This window comes from Momordica charantia, assembly GCF_013281855.1.
Source record: "Momordica charantia cultivar OHB3-1 chromosome 8 unlocalized genomic scaffold, Mcharantia_2.0 BLBB01000008.1, whole genome shotgun sequence".
Lineage (NCBI taxonomy): Eukaryota > Viridiplantae > Streptophyta > Magnoliopsida > Cucurbitales > Cucurbitaceae > Momordica > Momordica charantia.
Window position 1 is genome coordinate 6742917 of NW_028275166.1, and position 24934 is coordinate 6767850.

Genomic DNA, 24934 nt, shown 5'->3' on the forward strand with positions numbered 1-24934 from the left:
ACTTTCTCCTGTTTTCCCACCCATTGTCTACATATCTTCAACTGTTTTCCGTCGGCCAATTATGAAGCATGGCTAAGCTATCCAACCCACCGTTCTTACGGGCTCTTTACCCCAACCCAACTAGCCCCAGATACCCAACAGCATAGAGCTAAGTTCAGACCTTGTCGAGATCCAAACCTTCAACCTACTAAGTTCAGACCTGGTCAAGATCCAAACCTTCAACCTTGAACCTGCTAAGTTCAGACCTAGTCGAGATCCGAACCTTCAACCTCAATATGTCGACATCCAGGTGTCAAACAATACACACCCATTATCACTAGATTCTGATCTCTCTAAACACCTCCTCCAACTAACTTCTTCTAACTATTCTCTTTCCACATACACTTTACTTGCTGAGTTTTCATCTACATACTTTCTCAATACAAGACATCAAATTTAATACTAATACGTGATTCTAAGATCCTGAGAATACTCTTTTTTCACATTTACGCAGCGAATAAGGCAAAACCTAAGATCCTGAGAATATTACAATCCAGAACTCCCAAAGTGCTACAAGAGTCGGATTCAGTTGCACAAGTACCACATGCAAATTTTGGAAGGTACTGCCCCCAACCACTGATTGGAGCAGCCAAAGAAATGCTTCCATCAGAAAACTGCATTTTCTCAGAACTTACAAGCTGGAAAAACCAAAGCTCTAATATAGGCCCAAAATTCAGATATCTACAATTTCAATTAACAAAGAAGCCTTGCAATAATAACTATATGCTCTTCATATTTCCATCATGCACAGGAAATAACACTCGTTGGGGGGGGGAGGGGGGCTAGGGGATCATAACCCATCGAAAAACATGATAATATACAGGAACAAAATCATGCTAATATAGAAACTAGGTAATTTTATTCATTTTCTTTCATGTAACTATTTTTCTTTTTTTTTTCTTTTTTTCCATCTCTCTTCTGTCACATCAGTAATAAGAGTTACAAAATATCATAATATCCGTTGAACAAAAAAACGTCTACTCTTACTCTATTCACAAATTTTAGTCTAGTAGCTGAATAATAATTCTGAATGAAGGGGAGCTCAAAATTATGAAATCATCCGAACGACCATCACGAGTTTCCTAGCTAACCTCACCAATTTCCATTGCACGATGGAAAAAAAAATAATACGCCTAGAAACTGCTAAAACTTCCCTTAGTCTTCTTTCTCAATTTCCTCCACCGTGATGCACGAAGGATGATGAACCACCAAAAAAAAACAAGTTTGTGAAGGTCATACTTGATCTGCCGTCTGCGTGATTCTCTTTTTGCAAAATAATTTTGAACAAATTCTTGAGAGAACAACTCTCTCAACCAAGTGGATCCTACTTGTCAGCTGGCTTAGGTTCTGTTCGAACATAGGTGAGACTACGAGCACCAGATGAGGTTATAGAATTACCAGAGAGAGAAGCACCATTGTCAGCAGATGTGGCCTGACTATCCCGCTTCCACTGCATGCTCCTGGCGCCAAGTTTGATGGGGGGACGAGGCCTAAATCCACCGGGAATGCCCCTCGAGAAAGGAGCTCTGGAAAATCTAGGAGAAGGATATGGCGAGCCACGCACAGCACGGGGCCATGTAACAATTGAAGCACCTTCTAACTGTGAAGCATTTTTCCTTATGACCTGCAATGACAAAATCAATCAAACATGGAGCTTTGTTCGCAGACTACATTTTGCAGAATACATCTAAATGAACCGTTAATTTTAAATTAATCTGACACTGTCCAATACTTCACTAAAACATATCATGGTAGTTGTGGGATAGGTTTGCCGTCACAGTAGAAAACGTTGCAGTTAAAATAGCTATTTATAGTACTATGCAATTTGAGCGACCAGATGTACAGACAATATGCATGGGATTAGCCACTTCAATGGGATCTTTTCATTCGGGTCAGAGAAGCACGAACAGTTCAAAGCCAAATGCAGCGCAGATTAAATGAGAAACCAAACTTTCTTTCTTTCTTTTTTTTTTCCGAGAACCCAAACTTTCATCAAAATAAATGAAAGAACAAAAATGGGCTAAACAAAATAAGGAAGCCAAAAACTGAAAGGAGCCTGTACATCTTTTCTGTTTGCTAGTCTACTCCCATTTCCATTTCTGTATTCTCGGAAAGTTCATTCAACTTTAGTTCTCTGCTTAGTTAAACGTGGAAATGCCAGTAGAAATTCACAGGTTATGTGAAAAGTAACCACAAACTTGAACAACAATCCAGTTAGAGATCAAAAAGAAAAATAGAACAAAGACAGACCCATAACAGTATGATTGTGTGATTGTAAACACGCTGGCACGGCTCGCCAACCAAAAAGTTTGAACTCATTTAAGATACTGCTAACTAAAGAACTTGAAGAACAAAAAACAAAAGAAGATTATGGTTGTAAACATTTTTTTCCTTGGGTACGAGAAAGAAATACAACGATTAATACCACAGAGCAAACATAGAAGAAAGACAGGTACCTTCAGAATCCTAGACATAAACGAGGTCCCATCCAGAGACAACGCATTCTCTGCAGCATCTTTTCTCATGAACTCCACATAAGCTGACCTGATCCAAAAGCATCACTTAACTAATTATAAAGTGACTTAGGAAAATTTGTCGTCTGCAGTAGAGGTAACAAAAATAGATAGCTGAGGTACAATGAACAACTGTAATGCCTTACCCTTTGGGTTGCCCGGTAGTTGCATCAGTTACTATGATAACTTTTACAATTTCTCCAAACTTGTTAAAATGCCTAGAAAGGCTATCCTTTGTAGCACCGAAGTGAACCTGTACATAAGAATTAACACAAGGTGAACAGTCAAAACAGTCACCATTTCTTCATAAAAGCAACAAACTGTAACTTATTACATTGCTAACAAAAATGGTTCGAGCATCAGCATCCTCTAAAGGACGAGTGGCAGCAAATTGTCCTGCATAAGGAAACATAAGAATATGACTTAGAATTAAAAGGCCACTGGATGACCAGAGAACAAATATAGTAAGAGCCAGAATGATAAAGGATTGTCCATAAACAGATGCGGAAAAAAAAATGGAATGAGAAACCTAACAAACAGAAAGAAAAAGAAATAAAGAACAAAGTCGTACAAACTAATCATCACTTAAAAATTAGAGCCAGAGACCAGAAAACAGAGCCCACCATTAGCAGATGAAGGAGGTTTCTGGAACTCTTTTTGAGGGTTTGCTGCAGGATTTTTCTGTTGGTTAACAATAGTGACTGCCTTGCCATTTTCTGTTACTTGCACAGCAGATCTGGAACCTTGTAACTCACTCTCCTGCAAAAACTTTTGACTACCAAATTCAGCAATCTGTCCTGGGTCCTGATAGTGAGGTGGTTTCCAAGTATTAACATTCACAGAGATATTTACAATGTCACGAGAGGAATTTGCAACTAAGGAAGGTTGATCCTTCTGTTTATATTGTGTAATGCGTGTAACTTCATCAGCATTCTCAACAACCCTGAATGGCACACTCCGCAAATTGCCTACCTTTCTTACTCCCGATTCAGCCGTCCAAGAATCGTCAAATCCTCTATGACCCTGAACATTAACATCGTCATTTTCAGATGTAGAATCTGATGCTAATCCAGTGTCAGGTTCAAACATGGTCTCATTGGAAGTATATTTCCCACTATAATTGCTCCTCTCAAGATAGGTGCCTGAGTATGGTTGATCCTGTGTATGAGTCACATCCCCATACTTAGGGTCCTCTACAGCAGTTACTCTGTATTCTGCAAGTTGGCCACTGGGCTCTGTTAAATCCATATCATGAGATTGACGACCAAGTCGGTCAAACACACTGGAGGATTTAACTCTTATCGCATCTTCAGCTGCCTCTGTCACAGCCTTAATAACAGTTGCCATAGGATTTGGCACTTTCGCGACAGACTGAAGCCGCCTGGGACGATTAGTTGTGTCAGTATTGGATGTAGAAACTACTGACCGAAGACGCTTCGAAAAGGGCTCCTTGGCTACATTAGATGGCCTTGTAGTGGCCACAGCATCTCGCATTGCAAACTGGAGCAGCCGACGAGGGGCAGCAATGCTTACCTGAAAGGCGGCCTCCCTCTGTAAAACAAGAAACATGAGAATTTGTTTGACATTAGAATTATGCGTCAATAAATCACCCAATATCCTGGACTATGTTAGCTACTAAAAATATCAAAACTCGGATAGGTTTAATAGAGCATTCAATTATTGTACTAAAAAGTGACGGAAACAAATCAAGCATACTCCATGGTCACAAAATTTATTCTAGAGAGTACAGTGGCCTAATTCATGTTTCAATTTTATACTAATAAAATTAAACTGCAGTTATCACCATTACCTTCCCATCGAACTATCAAAATCCAATAAAGTTATGAATTACATAAAAGAAACCTGAGTTTTTTTTTTGGGGGGGGGGGGATAGGAAACAAATTTCATTGATAGCATTAAATTACAAAAAATAACAAATCCTATCCAATAAAGTTACAAAAAACTTCTCCAATTGGATATGAGAGAGTTCAAGCTGTAGCTATTGAAAGGATGTACATATTTGCACCAAGATAAAGCCAAAAAAAGGATAGGGTCAATTAGATGTTGTTGAAACGTTAGTTTGAACATAGCAAGGAGAAGAAATTAGAATTCACGTATTGTCAGAACATGAGACACATTCATAAGGGTTAAGAGGTCTTAGGCACCATAATTGAGGCCTAATTTAAAAAATTTTGCGATACTTTTAAGTTTTAATTACATAAAAACATGCAGTTCAAATAAAATACAACTGTAGGGTTCCTAAAATTGCAAAGCTATTGCATTGCAAATTGAGAAATAACAAGATATTGTTAGGGAAAACCTGCTTTCACCAATTCAACTTGCTCTTCTTAATACCCAGTTAACTGCTGCTGGGTACAAAATCAGAATAGAAAAATCAGATAACGAACCTCAGTGCCTTGATGATCATCAGCTCGACTCCTTTTCCTATGACTAGGAACTTGTTCAGGAGAAGAATGCTTGACGCGACTAACTTCGGATCTTGGAGGAACCCGGGTTTCATCATTAGCTATCCCTTTCCATTCCCTATTACGCCGCCTGCTAGATAATTTTTCAGACTTCCCTCTTTCTGAATCAGGCTCCAGATGGTGAGAGTCATTTCTTCTATCTGGTTCTGCTACTGGGGAATTTGGTATGGGCACTTCATTGACAGAAGATTTTGTAGGCTCCACATATAAATCCATACTTGAGGCCAGATGGTCCCACAACCTATTGAAATGAAGCTTATCAAATAATTAGCCAAACTGACTGCAAGAATGACTCAACACAAAGTTACTGCCCAAATTACTATCCTGACCAAGAAGAGGATGAGAACAAAATTACCAAGATACAAAAGAATGACTATCGTCAGCCAAAAATACATTTAGCTCATTCTTTGCTTCGTCTTTGCTTCTGCCGTTCCTCAATAAGACAATCACGTATTCCTATCCAAAGAACAATCATTAAACTTAATAAAACTTGATCTCTCCAACAGAGGTTCTAAAACCCAGTTATTGAAGTAAATTCACCACCACTTTATGATGAAAACAAATAGAAACATGGATGCAATTTAAGCAACAGAGGAGCAGACATATGAAAAATACACAAGTATAACATGGAATTAAAGCTAAAAGGGCAGCAAGGAAAAATTCCATACTCGGCAACATCTAATTTTAGCATATACCGGCAGCAGATGATAGCACCGGTGCACCACACGAGAAAAAAAGAGGATATAAACTAGCTTTATAATTGTCTTTCTATATCTAGCACAAAGACAATAACATGAACCACTTAACCTAGTGTTCACAGCCTCTGAAAACCTATGAAGCCCTCAAAGATACCTTCATCAAATGATATCTGACTCCTACTTGAAAACATCAATATAAGTTATTTTAAATAACATGTTCTATATAAGGTGCCTCAAAAGCGCACAACACTACAAGTAAAAGCCTCTAAGATTCCAAAGAAAGAATACAACATTAAAAATTCTTGATATTTTTTATTTATACTAAGGTCAAGAAAAAATGAAGATTACTGAAAAATGGTTAATTCTCTGTTAAAGATGGCATCTTCCTTATCAAGATGAATATCTCCATTGTGGTTTGAAGACAATTCATCCAAGACAACTGGTACGGAATCCTCACAACTCTCCAACAGCTAATTAGCCCCAATCATGTCCAAGTTGATAAAGTCATTCTCAGATGCAAAAGTATGGACCAAACTAGACTTCCCTGCCTCCAAGGAGGTTAGACTCCCTCAAGCATTCCAAGAGTTTATTTATCCCTTCCTATGGAGGATGGACAAAGATTATAAATATGACCCTGAACAAATGGAATTTTTATTCTTTCACAAGCATTGGGAATGTGTGGAGAATTTCTCAATTATGCCACTAAAAATCTTCCGAAATTGGATCTCATAGATGCTTTAGTAAAAGTTAAAGGGCCAATCTGATTACATTCTCGGTTCTTGTTTTTTGTTTCTTGTTTCCAGTTTTTTAGAAACACAATCGTTCTTGATTCTTATTTCTCATTTTTAAGAAACGTTCCAAAATTGTGTACAAATTTTAAAAACAACAAAATCAAGTTTCTTGTTTCTTGTTCTTGTTTCCAATTTTTTCCAAAACATAAACACAACGTTAATTTATCATTCTAGACTTATAAAATGCATGATAAATATTAAAAAATAAATACAACTTTTTTTATATTTAATTAAAAAAATATTTCATATAAATAATTTAACATTATTTTTAATCTAAAATTTTAGAGAAGAAACAAAAAATAGTTATCAAACATATTTTTGTTTCTTTTTCCAATAAAAAACAAAGAACAAGAAAAAAGAAACAGTTACAAAACGCAAGTCTACATAAAACAGGAAACAAGAAACAAGAAATAGAAACATTACCAAATGGGCCCTAAGTCACCCCTATCTGTGATCAAAATATTGTTCCTCGAATCAAAATTTTGTTCAAATTGCCCCTTTCTATAATGCTAAGTATTTGGTTTTAAAAAGTCACTAGAGTCGATGACTATTTATCTTGAGTTGCAACCATTGATTTTGAATCTTCTCGAGCAATTGGTCCTTGCTATACCAATGTTTTAAAAGGCTAAAGGCGGCCTCGAGGCTTTTTCTCTTGAAAAGGCGAGGCGTAAGCCTCAAGGCGGTATGAGGCGTAAGCCTCAATTTTAATTAAAAGAATTAAACAAATCCTAAATTTGTGTGGTCAAGTATTACCAAACATAATAGTTATATAAAATTATCAAAATATCCACTTGTTACTTGTCACTCAAAAAAAATTCTAAAAAAACATCATAACATCACTACTATTATCACCAATATAACTTACTTATTCTATAAATTGTCGTCTTTCAATATTTTTAAAGTCTAGGTAGTAAAAGTAGTAATAGATTGAATTGTTACAACTCCTGCTTAGGATTCCATACAAAAAAAACCTTGATATTTTTTAGGAATTGGAAAAATTAATAGTATTCTTGTAATCATTACACGAGGCGTATACTTTAAGCCTCAGTGCATTTTCAAAGAGGCGTAAGCCTCTTCTATGCGAGGCGTAAGCCTCTTATAGTCCAAAGAAGGCGTAAGACTTGAGGCTAAAAGTTAGAGCCTTGCCTCGAGGCGAGCCTCAAGGCGTAAGCCTCAAAAGCCTTTTAAAACATTGTGCTATACAATCCTAAATGGTAATTTGTACTCAACATTTATTGACCCCTCTAGGCTCTATCTCAGCACAACCTAACAAAAAATAAAAATTAAAAATGCTACCCTACTTGATGAGGCTATACATTGCTTGGAATTTTGGAGAAGTCCTTTGGATTAGAAACAACCAACTCCCTCTGTCTGGGACCAATTGTCTCCACTCTTTTCAAGAAAGGTCAGCCCTTCACCATTATTGCCTACCTCCCCTTCTCTTTTTTTTTTTTTTTTTGGATAAGAGCCTACCTCCCCTTCTCATCTTGACCTTTCTCCCTTAAGACTATTTTTCGAGCCTTATTTGAAAGAGGGGATGTTGCAACCCTTCCAAACTTGTGGAGACAACCTTCTATTCCCCCTCCCCAAACCCCACCCTCACAACCTTGTTGATGCTGAGGTTGAAGACGAAGTAGATTCTTCTCGGCCTTCTCCTTCTATCCTAAGAGAGTGCCGACCCATTGCTTTCCTCACAACAAAACTTTGGCCAAGAGGTTCATGAAAAGCCTAAACCTGTGCATTTTTCCTATTCCCTCCAATCGTATGAAAAAGAAACGGCGACGAAGAAAAGCACAAGAATTAGATGGCCTCTAAAACTTGAATCTTCACTCGAATAAGAAAAGAATTTATAAAATGAGAAGGTGGTTTGCCCATGAAAATGTTAGGACCAACCGGCAAATGGCCAATATCATAATGTTGTGAAAATATAGAGGTGTTGGTCGTCTTAACAAGTCCCACCTTCATATTTAGGAGGAATGTAAGAAGCTTGAGAATTGAAACCATGATCCTTAAAAGCTCCCATCAACAAATCAAAATATTATCAAAACTATTTGGATCTCTAAAGAAATTGGTTGGACTTCTCTAAACTCGTATGGTTCCTCCTTCTATAATGGGGCGAAGTGTTTGTTCCCGAACGACGATAGTGGAAAGACACTAAGGGAGACTTTGGAAAGATTTTCTATACTTGGCCCTTGAAGTCATCGAGAATTCTCTCTTAAAGCATCAAGTTTCCTTCGGCTAATCCTTCTTCTTCTTCAACTTTTCAATATTTATGGCACCTCTCAAGATGACCATATCAAGATCTTTTTGCTGGGGGAATTGGAAAACTTGAGTGCCTTTGTTATGCCTAATGGAGTTGGTAGAGACTTCAACATCTCCTAATGAGGTTGAGAGAAACTCACCTCCAAAAGCCCCACCAAAAGCATGAAGCTCTTTGAGAAGGATAATGACAACCTCTCCCTCATTGATATGCCTCGTAACAATTGCAAGTTAACTCGATCCAACATGGAGATTGTCTTGACCCTCATTGAAGATTTCTAGCCTTCCATGATTGGCTCCTCTAATTCTCCAATTCTAGGGCTAAAGACCTTGAAAGACCCACCTTCAACAACTTAATGACCCTTTTAGAATTTGGTGACATCAAACCTGATCCTATCCCCTTTACATTCATAATTTAGTGGTATAAACACAATAATTTCTCAAAGACTTCCAAAAGTTGGTGGAAACTCAACTCATCTTGAGGGTTGGCTAATAGGTGATTTTATTTGCAGACTAAAGAAGAGAAAAAGCTTGCTGAAAACATGGAACCTTCAGAAAAGCTAGAATTCTTGTTGATTCCAAAACTCTAAACAACTTGCAATACTTTACCCTTCTTGGGGCTAGCAAAAGGGCTTCTGAAATTAATCTCAAAACCCAACTCACGGGTCTAGCAAAAGGCCCCAAGCATGGCATTAGGTAGAGGCTAGCTTCAGAGAGGAGAAAATCGTTTAAGCTATCTCATTTGAAGAGTAAAAAATTACCGAAAGTCGATGGTGAATTCTTTAAAAACTTTTGAAACACCCTCAAGGAAGACATTATAGATATTCCAAGATCTTTTTTTCAGAATGATACTCTCAAGACATCCCTCAACAATGAAATATAATGCAGACTACGAACATTTTTCGTCCTAATAGCTTAATCTATTGCCTCTACAAGATTCTTCTCTTCCCAAATCTTCTTAGTTGTTTAGGAGAATGTTCTTTTCATGATCACCTTTTGGAGTAATCATTATAGGCTATTCTGTAAATTCAACCATTTCCTTTTATGCTAATTAGATTCTTCCCTCTTTATACATTTCACAATGAAATTATTTCTTATCGAGGAAAAATAGAAGCTAACCATCAAAAACCAAACGAACAAACTCGGCTTCCAGTTCACCTAGCTCGGAGGAAGGTTGTATCAAAGAGGAACAAGTAAACAGATGACGACTAACCAAAATATTAAACAAGCTAATGCATAGCACAGTAAAAGATGCAGTCTGCTTTCGATAAATAATAATATATGGCATTGAGTTGGAAGACATCTAATAGATACGAACCACCTACATTTCATGACTTCTCTAGTTCACCTCAGGCACTTCATTATTTAATGATAAAGAATGAGAACTTTTCATTTCTTTTTCATTCGGCATTGGCGAACATATAACAATCCTTCCCCCCCGAATAACCTAGTGGACATTGCTAAAACTTCCAAATACCGTGTTATACAAATGTCGAAATGGTAAAACTCGAGGAGATAATCTCATTGCTTCCCAAAAACCTCTCAGGCACAAGAATGTAAAAAAATAAAAAATAAATAAAAAGCTAGTCCGTACCACGAGAGTGTCATCGGTATAGTCGCCCATGAATTCCTTCATCTTCAGCTTTATCCTCTCTCTCAGCTTCGCCATTCCCTCACCACTGAAATCAACCTTGAACGTCCGATCATCGACACGATCCACACTCCCCATATCCGACGCCTATATCTCAAAGTTCCGCAAACCAGAACCACCAAACGCTCACTCTAACACTAACACCGGAGCTGAATATATTCAAACCCTCAAATATTGAGCACTGGAATTGCAGCTTCCATGAACCCTAACGGGCTCCGCCGACTCCTGCGAAACTCGACGGAGAGGAACCGATTAAACAAGGCAGCGGCTGGAAATTAAACGCAGAAAAGCGACGGAGAGCGGATTTCATCAGAGCACATGGCCGAGGGAAAGAGATTTGAGAGGAAAAGAAAATGAAAATTGAAAAATTAAAAATGAAAAAGAAATGAAAAAGGGTTATATACGTATTGCAATTTGCTTCCCATTTGTTTTGGGCCCTGGTTTTCGGAAATTGCTCTAAACGAGCCGTTACCGGTTTGGTTTGGGCCCTAATTTCTCAATTCCAATTATCGTAGAAATTGGTAAAAGCTGTTTAAAATAAATTTGGTTACTATTCGGTAAATTCTATACCCATAGAAATTCTTTTATATAATTTTATGGTTACATTTTAATAAATTTTATGAATAAGTTGTGATCGAAATAAATGAAAATAAATGGATCAAAATTATTATTTTTTAAAAGTATAAAAACTAAAATGGACATTTCAAAATTACATAAACTAAAATAATCAAAACTAAAATTACGGGGAGAAACTAGTATTTAAGGATACCTATATGTGTCTTTTGCTGTAATGAAACTTTTTTAAAAATAATTTTATTATGTTATTTTTCTTCCCTGGATACTTTTTAAAATTGATATGGTAAAAAATAAAAACAAAATAACACCTCTTTGGTCCTTTTATTAAAGTTAATATTAATATCACACATTTGTGGTGTGAGGGGAAATTTTTCCCAAAAAAAAAAAAAAAAAAAAAAAGAGAAAGAAAAAAAGTAACTAATTGTCATGAGAAATTAGTATAGTTTATAAGGTGTAGCATAGCATGCAAATAACATGTGCAAAAAGGGAACCACGCAATGAAAGATGGGAGTAGTGGTATTCTTGGTATTTGCTATTTCAAGCTAGAAAGACATTTAAATTCACAAAACTATAATAGGAACTGCATATCCTAAATTTACAAAATCACCCCTCAGTTTTTCTTCATTTATATACTTTGCCCACTTTGCTAATGTATATGATATTCACACAAGTGCCGAATTTCAAATCTAATCCAATTGGTTAAGACATTATACGTCTATTATAAAGTTTATATATTTGAATATCGACCTCTACAATGTTAAACTCGAAAAAAAATGTGGGTGGAGTCAGTATTTAATAGGTTGAATTACAAGGTTAGTCTCTGAATTTCACAATTGTGTCTCGTCTAACTTTAGAAAATGTTTTATAGGTTGATAAACTTTCAATTTTATATCTAATAGGTAATTGACATTTCGAATTCTATAGGTTCGTGAATTTTTATAAAAAATATACAATAGATCAATTATTTCTTAGACGTAAATTTGAAAAATCAATAACCAACCATATACTTTCTTAAAATTTATAAACTTATTGCCAATATGAGCATAGCTCATTAGTTGGCATGTACACCAAATGATCTTTACATGGAAATGAAAGAATTCGGAGTAATTAATGAATAAAATATTGCAAAATCAAAAGTGATTATAGTTTATGCTCATATGAATGAACCGTCGGTACCTCGTATGAGAGTTGGTTTAACTGTCCTAACTATGACGAAATATTTCCAGAGATGTTAGTGAACAAACATGCTTCTATTTATCAACAATATTTTTCGTTTCGTTCAAGTGGGATCTGAAGTATCCGCTTTACTGAAATGGATCCCTGAGTTTATAGACTTGTTAAACTATTCTTTAAGTTTGAGCATTAAAATTTAGGAACTAAACTTGTGATTTCCATTTAGACCTCAATGAAAATTGTGTGAACTATACATGTAAAAATATAATAAAATAATATTTAGATCCTTTTTTATCTCGACAACTAAGAGAGATTAATAGATAAAAGAAAGAGAGATAAAATATATTTTAAAAATAATAATAAATAACTGCCAATTTTTGTATGGGTAAGTATGAATAATATTTAAGATTGAAGATATTTACATGCTTTTTGGTATTGACAATTAAGAAAGATTAATGAAAATAGATAAAATATATTTAAGTGATAATAATAAATAACTGTTGATCGTCGAACACATAAATATTAAGAATAAAGAAAAAAAAATTACATTCTTCCATTTCTACGTCTTCTTGACAAATAATTTATTAATGAAATACTTGTCTGTAATAAATAAATAAATCATTCAAATTGGCGTATATCTCATTAAATAAGATTGTAAGATGGTGATGGTTTTGTAATCCAAAGTCAACAATCAAAATTGTTAAATTGTGATGAAAAAATAATTGCACTTTCTTCCTTTATATAAATTTTATGGGGGACCATTTGATGACTATAGTGTCGGTTTTCTTTCTAGAAAATTTTTCACAATTGATATGAAAAGAAAAACAATAAATTATACAATTTGTAAGCATAATTACAATATAATGTTGGAAATTATATAATTAGAAAAACTCTAAAGTGAAAGAAAATAACATTAGGAAAAAAAAAGAGATAGCTAATATAAAAAATATATATATGTTGTTATTTATTAAGAAAAAATAATTCGCCTACTTTTATTGAATTAATGAAAAGTCTATAAACTTTTAACTCCAACGATCTAATTCTCGAATTTAATATGTCATTTGAAATTTGTAAATTGTTACCTGCTACAAAATTATTACCAAAGTATAATAATTAAATTAAATTAATTGTTTATTTAAAAAAATATATAAAGGCGAAAAGTATTTTCTAACCATAAGCAAACGTTGAGCTTTTTCAATGGAATTTAGCTTTAAAATAGTTTTTTTTAATAGTTAAATCGATGGAAAATGCAACACAAAATGCACAATTTTCAATGGAAATTGACACTGTCTTTGTCGGGCAAACGCTATTAATTAATAAGCAAATTTATAATATGTGAAGTGTTATTCGGTTCAATTTCATAAAAGAATTGTATGGTTTTGGCGATATTTCAATTGAAAAAAGATAATAATAATTTGGAAAGTATTCGAGAACTCTTCACAAATAGTTATTTGTTACTTGGTGGCCTCGTCAACACATAATATATATTTGTAAGAATTGTGTTGCACTAATAAAGGAATTAAAAAACAATCTATAATAAATTATCTCAATAAAATTAATTGTATTTATAAGTTGGTCTACCATCTCCTAATTTATCCTATCATATTGGTTGAATAATTGATAAATTATTTAGAAATAATATTTAAAGTTATCATCCTAACGTCAACGATGAAAATTGTCCATATACGAACTTACAAAAATAACGGTGTAGGTGAATTATCGCCTACCACATATCGACATCTCATTCTGAACTTTATCGTTCAATGGATTTTAGGTCTAGTCGAGCGAGCTATATTTAACTTCTCGACCAACCTTGAAGATCGAACACTTGTAGGGACAAAGCACCAAACATAATCTCAAATAAGGTGTCATGATCTACGGACAGTCAAAGAACCACTTAAACGCTGTCGAAAGTCTTGTCAAAAGCTCATCTCGATCTCTGCCTCTCACACAATATACGTGAAATTATATTCTCTCAAGTATAGATAGGATAAGTAATTACTAAAGTATTGGAATGCTAACTCTGTTTTACAAGTCATTTCATTCATGGATACCATTCGTTGAAACTTTACCAAGAGGCCGCATATTTTTTTTAATCAAACAAATGAAAAATCAAATTTCAAATGGCAGTGACTAAAATAATGTGTGTCCTTTGTTGGAGTAAGTATGTGTAGATAGGCGGATTTGACTTAATTGCACTCAAACTAACACCTAACCAATCTATCAATTTTAGAAAACCATTGTCTATTTTCCTCTTTCACTACCATTTATGATCGTCTTCTCATTATATAAATATTTTTATATGTTTCTAAAGAATATTACATTAAAAATAGACGAAATAATATTTAAACTATACAAAGTACACAAAGATCACTCATTTATTAAAATAATTGCTGTATTAAGTTCTGCAAACAAATACTTTGGGTTGTAGAACTTTAGTCAAAAAGAAAAAATCAATTATTTCGGTCCCTTACGATTTTGGTTCGTGTTACTTCAAAAGGTCAATTTTAGTATTTATAGTTTGAACTTTGTTCATTTTAGTCTTAATACTCTGAAACATTCATTTTGGTATCTATACTTTTAAAAAGTGACAATTTTGGTATTTTATTCTCATTTTTCTATATTTTCTCTCAACTATAATTTTTGCACACACTAAATTCACTATTTTTTCTTAGTAACTATACATTTGTGGTTGTATTGTGTATAAAATTTATCTTGAAATTTTACGATTGGATATCAAAATTTGTATTTTTTAAAATTACAAAAATCAAAACGAATGTTTAAAATTACAATAAGTAATATAAGCACAAATTAAAATAGACGTGGCTAAAATACATGACCAAACTACTATTTAACCTTTAGAAAGAAAAAATTGATTGTGGAACTTGGGACTCGAGTGGCCAAATGAGGAAATTTAAAAATAGAAATAAAATGGAAAGGTAAAGGTAAAGGTCAACGTTTGACTTGGTCCCAAGAGGAGAAGCAATTGCCATTGCCGAGTTGCGAACCGAGTGAGAAGTGGGCCCCGCTAGCAGCCAGCGTGGACATTATATTTTAATTAAATTAATTTGGAGGCGGATTAATTAAAGAATATTGCGATTCCGTATCAAAATCGCAACGCATTGCCCTTGATGCTCCCCCCTAATGGACGACAGCTTATTCCCACTAATTCCATTAGTTCTAAAATATTAAATATCCCTTTTTTTTTTCCTTTCCCCAAATTTCTCAACCATTTCCCCATCCATCCCCTCAAACCCCAATCATGTCGTCATTTTATTCACATCTCTTTTTCCATAATATTATTTTAATTTCTTAATGTTCACACTTATTTATTGACAGCGATGTAAATTTTTAAACCAAATTGCATATGGTTAAATATATATACTTCGTCTCCTTTTTTTTTTTTATTTATATACCTTTTAAAGGTTAGTATTCATTTGAATTATTGTATTTTGAGATTGTATGTTTTAGTATAAATTGTATTTTGAGATCGTATGTTTTAGTTATACTGATTTTAAAAAGTAACTGTTTTAATCTATATCTAAAAAAATTTAATACAATTTTTATATACAATATAAACTTTTTAATATAAGTTTATGAGACCAAAATAGTATTGAAAATTTTCTACTAAATATTATTGTGAGAATCTTCAACCAATCATAGTTAGATTGTTGACAAGGATGAAAATTAATGTCGGGAAGGGACCTAAGGAAGATTAGAAAGAAAAAAAAAGTAAATAGACGTGATTTACAAATATAAATAAAATTTTACATTTTAAAGTTGACATGCATATAATATTATTCAATTCCAAAGATTTAGTGATTTTCTATTCTTTTGTGTATAGTCTTAGACAAACTATTGTCTATTTCTTTATTTTTGTATATGCCCCTGTTCGAGGCAAGTATCTTTATTATGGATAAAAATGAGAAACGGGGATGGAATTATTATTCAATTAAGAATGTAGTTAGATAATCCTATCGAGTCAATATTTTTATTTAATTGTCATTGTTCGATAAAATTAATCCACAGTTGAGAGATTGAATGTACATACATCGAACTAACTTAAAAATAGGCTCAATGAATAAGGTACATATTTATTCGCTAAAAGTTTGATATTATGTCATATTTGTTAATTGAAAAAATAAATCTAATTATAATAAAATGATTATTTCATACATTTGACTTTTTCTGACATTTCACGTGTATTATTATATTTTTTCTCTCCTAATTTCTTATCTCTATCTCACCATTTCACTAATTAAAAAAGAAGAAGAACACAAGTCAAATTTATTTAGAAAAAAAAAGCTAATTATGAAAATAACGTTTAAAATAGCTTTTAGAAACGTGTCATAACTTATGTCAATTTAATTTTTAGAGAAAATTGCACACGATTTTCAGTTTAGTAAAATGTGGCGGGTCAAGGTCAACTCATCCAAATTAATTCATTAAAAGTTGAAACAAAATGTTTATTTAAAATAAAAAAAGTATGCTTGTGAGATTCAATTTTCTCTTTGAATTTGCAGTTCTAGAGAGAGAGAGAGAGAGAGAGAGATTTTTGGCGTGTAAAGACTTTATTATTTTTATTTTTATTATTTTTATTTTTTTAGGACAAGTGGGGGGAAGACGCGTGTAAGGCGGTATTTCACGAGAGAGAAAAAAAAAATCAATTTATACCTCTAAATTTTGGGAGTTGGATAAATTAAAATCGTAAATTATTATATCAATTAAAATCCCAAATCTTTATATAAGTGAAATGAAATTGTACTCTCTATTAAAATCATTAACTCATAATTCTCGCTTGTTTACACTTTTTTTTAATGTAAAATCACGAGAATCTTGCACTTTCAAACGAGAATTTATTTTCTTGAGAATTCAAAATTTTAATTAATACTATTATTCGTTTGGAGTTTGAGTTGATTCAAGGAACATAATTTAGGGGTATAAATTGATATTTAAAAAAAAAGATTTGATTTAACAAAAAAAAGGAAAAAAGAAAAGCAGGCGCTACTGCTGTTTCCCTGCTTGGTGAATGGTGACAGACAAATGACTAAAATACCCCTTTTCAGTTCCAAAAGCGGAGAAATGTTCCGCTGCGCTGCGGTCAGATAGGGCGGCTTCAAAAGCCTCCATTTTTTAAAACTTAATTTAAATTAAATAATAACTAATTTTTTTTCTCTCTCTCTCTCCATCATCGCCTCCACCTGCCTCGGCGTGTACGTTGCGAAATTACCTACGTGACCTTCGGTCTGTACCCGAATTTTATTTTATTTATTTATTTATCTCTTCCAATTATTGATATTTGAACCCCTTTTATAAATTTATTATTATTTTTCCTTTTTTAAAAAATTATAAACTTTATTTTTTTTTTTTGAGAAAAAAAGTTGATATTCTTTTTAATTGTTGAGTGTGTAACTTTTATATTTTTGTTGGCGAGGCACATGCTTGATTGCCATGATTTAGGTATGGTAGTATTTATGTTTATTTATTTATAATTTATTGTAATGTGTAGCCCATTTACTTTAATATAGAAATATATTAAATCTTCGTAGTTGAAAATTTTTTGTATAATTATTGTATATAAAAATTGAGCCAAATTTTGTATTTGAATTGGGGAAGATAGGAGTGTTTAGTCATGGACTCATCACTAGCCTACACAAGAGAATAAGGGGGAAAAAAAATCTCATCTCAATCTTGATGGAGATTACGTGAGGTCCAAATTTGATCTCTTTGAGTCCAAAATAGTCTCAAATACTTAAAAAAATAAAGGAAATTTTAAAAGTTGGTCAAAATATATCTTATTTATTTTTAGGTTGTCCAATCCTAGAGAATATTTTCATTCACTTAACTACATGCATCGATTATCTCGTGATTCTTAATACGGTACATAATTAACTACATGCATTAATCGTAGTTTGTATTGACTACGACTGATGAACCTTGAATATTTAGTTGACGAAAAATGTAAAATTGACTAAAAAAATCTACCTAGTGTCGGAGTCGATAAATTATATGACTTGAGATATGTTATTGTATTTGAGTGAGATTGATCGATTTGGTCAATGGAAAGGAAAAACATGTCTTAAAGAGATGTTATTATTAGACTAGTAAGCACTCGTGCGAAGGTCGTGTAATTTTCTTGAAATAATTAATCTGTATGGCAAAAATTTATAACAAGGAGACGAAAATACGAAATGACCGTATAACTATGGCATTGGCCATTTTTTAAACAAAAATTTTATTTTTTTAGGACTGTAATGAGAGGATGGAAGATTTAAACCTCCCTAGAAAGTTATTTTAGCCTTAACCAATAAAACTATACTTGATATTTAAACAATAGTTTAAGATACTATTTTGGTCCATGTATTTTTTGTTTTAGTTCATTTTGGTAATTATACTTTAAAATTTTGTTTTATTTTAATCTATGTACGTTCGAAATATTCGTCATTGTTCATTTACTTTTAAAAAGTGGACATTTTAATATTTATTTATAAAAATTAATACAAATTATACCTAACGGAAACTTTTTAATATAAAGTAATGATTTATATTCTAAGAAATATATTGTCAAAGTAATGGTTTATATTCTAAGAAATATATTGAGTCAAGTTTTGTGCTAAAATTGTAATAGAAAAATATGAGATTAAAAATAAAATTAAGTTTGATTAAAAATAATAATAATAAGTGACTAAAATTGTTATTGAAAACACTGAGACTAAAATAATATTTTAAACTAAATAATAATAATAATGGTAATAACAAATTTATTGATAACTTAATGAGGTTAATTTTTACAAGACAAGATAAATGTTGCCTCATTTAATGCTATTTATCATTCATTATGACTAATTAATTAATTAATTAATTTAAATATTTAATTATTATATTCTAAAATTATCATGAAGTGAATCTTTTTATCGATTCATCAAACTAAACTTTAAATTTAGATGCTAAGTAGGTGAATATAGCTTGACAATAATTAATATATATATATATTTAATTAAGAGAGTTCGATCTCCAACTTTATATGTTGTAGTTAAACTTTAATTACAAGTTAATTTCAATTTTTTTTAACGAACATCAAAATAAATATATTTAATTTAATTAATTTCAAATAATTTTCATTATAAATTAGATAAAAAAGGTAAAATCATTTTTTTTTTTTGGTTTTCAAATCACTAGTAAAAATTTAGTTGGTAAAATTTGATTGAAAAGAAAAAGATTTTAGACGAGTAATGATCGAAAAATGAAGTCCTCGAAATGAATTGTGTATTTGACTTTTCATTTAATTGCAGCACAGCCAATGAGCATCCTACGGCAGTTAAGTAAAAAAAAAATCATGCGGTTTGAGGGAGCGGACCCACGGAAATAAAAATAGGCGGGACCACAGGCTATAATTATCCTTTTAACGAAGGCCTGCAACGTCAGAGCTAATTCAGGACCACGGGGGCGGGAAGGTAAATAGCAAAATAAGGGAAGGGTATTTATGTCAAAGAGAAAAAAAGGAGAAAAATTGTTTGATGCGCGTGTATCTGAGGCCCATATTCTATCGCCATTACGACCCTTTCCCATCCCTTCATATTACCGCTCCCTCGCTTCCACGATCCCAAATCCACACCAAATTTTCTTCTCAATTCTTTCTTCCTTTTTCTTTTTCTTGTTCTTGTTCTGTAAAATCTTTGGAGGATCGGATCGGAGATATGGCGCAGAGGACCGAGAAGGAGGAGACGGAGCTGAAGGTTCCGGAGACCATCACGTTGTGCGTCAACAACTGCGGATTTACCGGTAATCCGACCACCAATAACATGTGCCAGAAGTGCTTCAACGCGACCACGGCGGCAGCGGCGGCGGCGGTGGCTACCACCGCCACGACGTCGTCTTCCACGACTGGAATATCGGTACCTCGCAAGTTGTCCGGCGAGAAAAATTCCAGATCTAGATCTCGATCGCCTGTGCTAATGGATTCGGTTCGCGATAGTTGCAGGATTATGTCCGTGGATCGGTCCAAATCTGACGAATCTGCCAAGCGCCAGGTGAATCGATGCTCCGGATGCAGAAAGAGAGTCGGATTGACCGGATTTCGGTGTCGATGCGGGGAGCTCTTCTGCGCCGAGCACCGGTACTCCGATCGCCATGACTGCAGCTTCGATTACAAGGCCGCCGGTCGCGATGCCATAGCAAGGGAAAATCCAGTCGTCAAAGCACCGAAGATCGTTAGAGTCTGATTTGTATAAAAAGTCAAAAAAAAAAAACCAAAAAAACAAAAAACAAAAAACAGAAACATCATATTTGATCTGAAATGTCAAATTTAAGATCGTGGACTCGAAAGAAACAAAGAAAATTTCTACGGAAATGAAGGTTATAAATCCCGCAGTCTCTCCCTCGGAGATTACAGATCTATCAGAGGGAGCGAGGAATTGTCGTCGAATATCATGATCTTCGTGTCTGATAATTATGAATTATCTCTCTTTTTTAATTTTTAATTTTTCGATTTTTATTTCTGCTTCAATCCACACTTCTTAATTCTTCTTTCTTCTCCATCCATTCCTGGTATCTGGATAAAGATTATTTGTAAGGCTCTTCAATATTCAATCCATTTCGTGTTCTTCTCTTCTGTGTTTCTATCTCCTCTCTCCTCCGGGATGGCAGATTTCGTAAATTCGACCAAAAATTTCTGGGAATTTTGCACGATTATCATCTCCCTGGTCGGGAACTGGGAGGTGCAGAAACCATGGGCCCGGCCCGGCGATATCCTCTCGCGAGAAATTGAAGATACGCGAGAACTCGTGCTTATGATTGGCGATCAGAATGACCAATAAGAATGCGCCACGTGTGTGGTTTTGAACAGGTTGCACAGAGCAGTTGTGATACCGATGGGTGAACAATTTGTTTTTAGGCGTAAAGGCGGAGGGAGCGGCGGGATGATTGACAAGTGTACGAAGGAGGATGAAAAGAGTGATCGGACGGCTGTGGTGAGTTAGTAGGGGCGTGACGTACGGGGTGGGCGCGTGGACAGTCTGGCAGTAGTAAGTAGGTGGGGAGATGTGTGAATAAAGCTGTCAACAAATACAATTTGTCTACCTCTCTTATTCCTTTTTCTCCCTCATTTTTTAATTAGAAAATAATTCACTAAATAAGAATTGTTTGAATTATAAATTGTATGCTCGTTAGAATTGTATAATTTAAAACATTTCCTCTATGTCTCGTTTAATTAGCTAGGCTCAAAATTGACAATTTAGTGACAAATATTAATTATACTAATAGACAGTAGCATGGTGTGGTAATTGAAGCGTGCTAGATGGGTTAATTTTAAATAGGCGGCTAGTTAATGAGATAAATTTAGGACGCAGAAGAACTTTGGTGAATTTTCTAAAATTAAATTTAACCTTATTAGCTCGACTTCTCGGTAAATGAACGTTCCTTAGATTGCAAAGACGATCCCTTTGGAGAACTCAATTATGCCAATTGTTTGATAAATAAAATCCACGAGAATTATCCAAAAAAGCAAGTAGTAGCCACCCTCTTTGCAAAGATTGAATTAGTGGTCATGTGGATCGTGATTAAATTAGCCTTTCAAAAATAGTATCAATTTTTATACTCCTATTGTAAATGAATTTTCCTTCATATTTTAAACTTTTTTTTTCCTCAAATCCACTCCCTTTTTCCTCCAATTGAGCTTTGTGCCACACCAAAGAGTGAGAACTGATTTTAGTAAACATTCTCATTCGTACCTAAATTGTTCTTCATTTCTTTAGCTAAAAGAAGAATATGAATGTACAATTACATTATTTAAAGGAAAAAAACCAACTTATTTTTGGTACGTACTTAACCGAATTGAAATCCAGAGTAAATTTCACATATTTCATTCGCACTATATTTCCATCATTCCTTTTTCAAAATTTAACCATGGAATAGTGGTGGAAAATGCTTCACAATCACAAGCTCTTCCTTCAAAAACATTGTTATTCTTTTCACAACTTAAAAAAAGAGAGAGAGAGAGAGAAAAAGAAAAGTGGTTGTGTTGGTACAGTTGGTTTGGGGAAGCCACAAATGAAATGTGGTATTGGTGAGATGATGGGTAGTTTTTTATCAGGTGGGAAGGATGGCTAATTTCCTAAGAGAACAATACTTTGAAGTGAAATGTGGACCCAAATAGTGCCACTTGTACTCTTTGTAGGGACCATAATAAAATAGAGAGGCATGGGATGCCATCTCCATCCTTTTTTATTATTATTATTTTTTTTTTATGGGCAGTCTCTTTTTCCATCCCATTAACTTTTGTTAAGAAAATAATAATAATAATAATAATAAGAAATCAAGATTAGGTGGGCACCACAAATTTTACTTTATTTTTCCTTACAAAATTATGGGTTTCATATTTTCAAAAGGTGTTAACAAAAGTTGCCTAATTTTCAGAATTGCGTCACTTTTCAACTCAAGAAAAATATATAACTAAATAAGACATCTATTAAGGTCAATGGTTCAATTTCCCAACCTATGAATTAAACAATTGAAAAAAAAATGTATAATAGTATTTCCTTTTTCATATAAATAAAGAGTGAATTCCATCTTCACAACTTTCATACTTCCATGGTAACAATATCTATATTTGGTACTCAAAAAAAAAAAAAAAAATCTAAATTTTGCATATAAAATTATTTTCTTCCTTGGTCATTAATTTTTTAAGTAAACTATTTATAACAGAAATTTGACAAAAAAATATATGAAAAACGACATGTAGGTCAGATGTCAATTCAAAATTATAAAAAATATTAAAGGAAGTTGATGGAAATGATTGAAAAGTTGTTTAATGAAAATTTTAAGGACTAAAATCATTTAGAAATTAAAAAACCAAGCAAAATCAATAGAAACTTGAGTCCACCATTAACGTAACAGGTAGGGAGAGGAGATAAATATTATTATACCAAAGTTCGAAATAGAAGTTTCTCATGGAAAAAAAATGTCACAAGTTATTGAAAAAAAGATAAAATTAGGGTTCAAATTTGACAACTTAATCCACCTATGACGTAATAGGTAGGGAGAGGAAATAAATATTATTAGAGTAAAAGTTTAAAAAGAAGTCTCTCAAGGAAAATATCATAAGTTGTTTGAAAGTGAAAATTGGGGTTCAAAATTGACATGCTAATATTGGAGAGGAATAGAATGTGCACTAAGAGAAAATTGTAACATAAATTGGTGCTTAATAAATATTATGCAAATGGCACACAAGTGGACAGAAGGATGGACTGTGACACCAAAGCCAACACAATCAATTTCTATCTAATCTGCCGACTTTGGATTTTACTTTTCTTCTCCACCTTTTGGCTGCAAGATTATTGGATTTGGCTCACATCAGCTCCCCCAAAGAAAAAATAATGAAAGAAAATCTAATTAAACTATTAAGGAATTTTGGTCAAAACAATTAAATCCTTGATGTTAAGAGGTGGAAAGAGCAATCTAGGAATATGCTATTCAATGGATCCCCTAAAATGTGTCAAAAACAAATATATAAAAGTTAACTGTTCAACACTGATTAACTCATTCAAAGATAAAAGAGAGAATTTTTAAAAAACATGATATTACCCCCATTTATTGTTTGTCAAGTGAGCTGCGAGAACTCTGACGATAAAGATTATTTATAATGGCAAAATTCATAATATAAACACAAGTACTCTACTCTTGTAGTACTAAAAAAATTTATGTTTAGGATTAAATTGTTATAATAAGAATAAGAAAAGTGAGTCCAGAATGTCAAAAAAGTCGAAGTACGTGGACAAAAATCTCACATAATCTATAAATTAGTAACATCAGGGGGAGGATATACTTCCTAAAGTATCTGAATCAAAACTTCGGTTTTGATTACAGAGACTCATCCCATGATGTTTCGATGAAAACTTGACATATGATTATAATTTTATCAGAAATCAAAGAGAAACTCCCTCTAAAAGATAACAAGACAAAGTGTACTGTTTAGGCTCTCCTTTACCTCTGACAGTCTGTGAAAGCAACCATTAGCTTTGGAGGGCTTGAAGGAGGAGCCATGAAATTTAAAAATAACCCAAAAAGAACAAACGAACAAAAGAAAAAAAAAGGAGCCATGAAATTTAAAAATAGCCCAAAAAGGAAAAAAGAAAAAAAGAAAGAAAAAAATACACTCATATCAGTCTCACCTTGTTGTCGATTCTTAATCCCAAAAAAGTCTCATACTTTCCTGTTTGTTACTGTCATGTAAAGGTATTCTTGATTTCACAGAAAGAAATAATTTTTTATATAAAAAAATCAGCTCTGATATCTATAAAAATATTAAATTTATCATAACCTATCAACTTAAATTAAATTTAATGTGTTATCAGAGCACAAGATCATGTGTTCAAATCCCTATAATGTTATTTCCTTCCCCATCTTAATATTCACTTGTTGGACTATGTGCAAATTTCCAAATCCCACTTGGGGGAAATATGGCATGCAATTTGCTTGATGTTTCCCTCTTTTGCAAGTCATGGAATTGGAATATATCAGAATACTCCCAATGAAAAAAGTAAAATTAAGTTTAGAAACTATTTGAGAGATGTCTAGAAAAGCTTACCAGCACAAGTTGCAGCTCACATGGTTGGCATAAAGTCACATGTGCCGAAAGAGAGAGCAAGTTGGCTATCAACAAAAGAAGCCCTTTGTCGGCCAAATAAGCAGGAGGATCCATGTCACTTTCTACACCATCAGTTCTTTGTCAGTATCAGGCAATAGCTGATTG

At 33.4% G+C, this 24934-nt stretch overlaps 2 protein-coding genes across 7 annotated transcripts; one reads left to right on the forward strand and one right to left on the reverse strand.

Moving 5' to 3' along the window:
• Positions 1-876: 876 nt before the first annotated feature.
• LOC111020309 (RNA binding (RRM/RBD/RNP motifs) family protein) lies at positions 877-10806 on the reverse strand. 6 transcript variants are annotated; one of them, XM_022296951.2, is made up of 9 exons: positions 10381-10806; positions 5394-5494; positions 4961-5279; positions 3525-4103; positions 3176-3311; positions 2887-2948; positions 2699-2805; positions 2496-2583; positions 877-1663 (listed from the first exon to the last, which is right to left on the reverse strand). In XM_022296951.2, the coding sequence occupies exons 1-9, from the start codon at positions 10513-10515 to the stop codon at positions 1364-1366; spliced, it is 1827 nt and encodes a 608-aa protein (XP_022152643.1). In that variant the 5' UTR covers positions 10516-10806; the 3' UTR covers positions 877-1363. The 6 variants fall into 6 exon arrangements, with proteins under 6 accessions (XP_022152643.1, XP_022152642.1, XP_022152641.1 ...); XM_022296950.2 differs by having other exon boundaries at positions 3176-3320; XM_022296949.2 differs by having other exon boundaries at positions 3176-3356.
• An 8917-nt stretch (positions 10807-19723) lies between these two features.
• Positions 19724-20793, forward strand: LOC111020261 (zinc finger A20 and AN1 domain-containing stress-associated protein 5). The gene has a single exon (XM_022296871.2). It carries the CDS (start codon positions 19884-19886, stop codon positions 20406-20408), a length of 525 nt encoding a protein of 174 aa, XP_022152563.1. The 5' UTR covers positions 19724-19883; the 3' UTR covers positions 20409-20793.
• The last annotated feature ends 4141 nt before the right edge of the window (positions 20794-24934 follow it).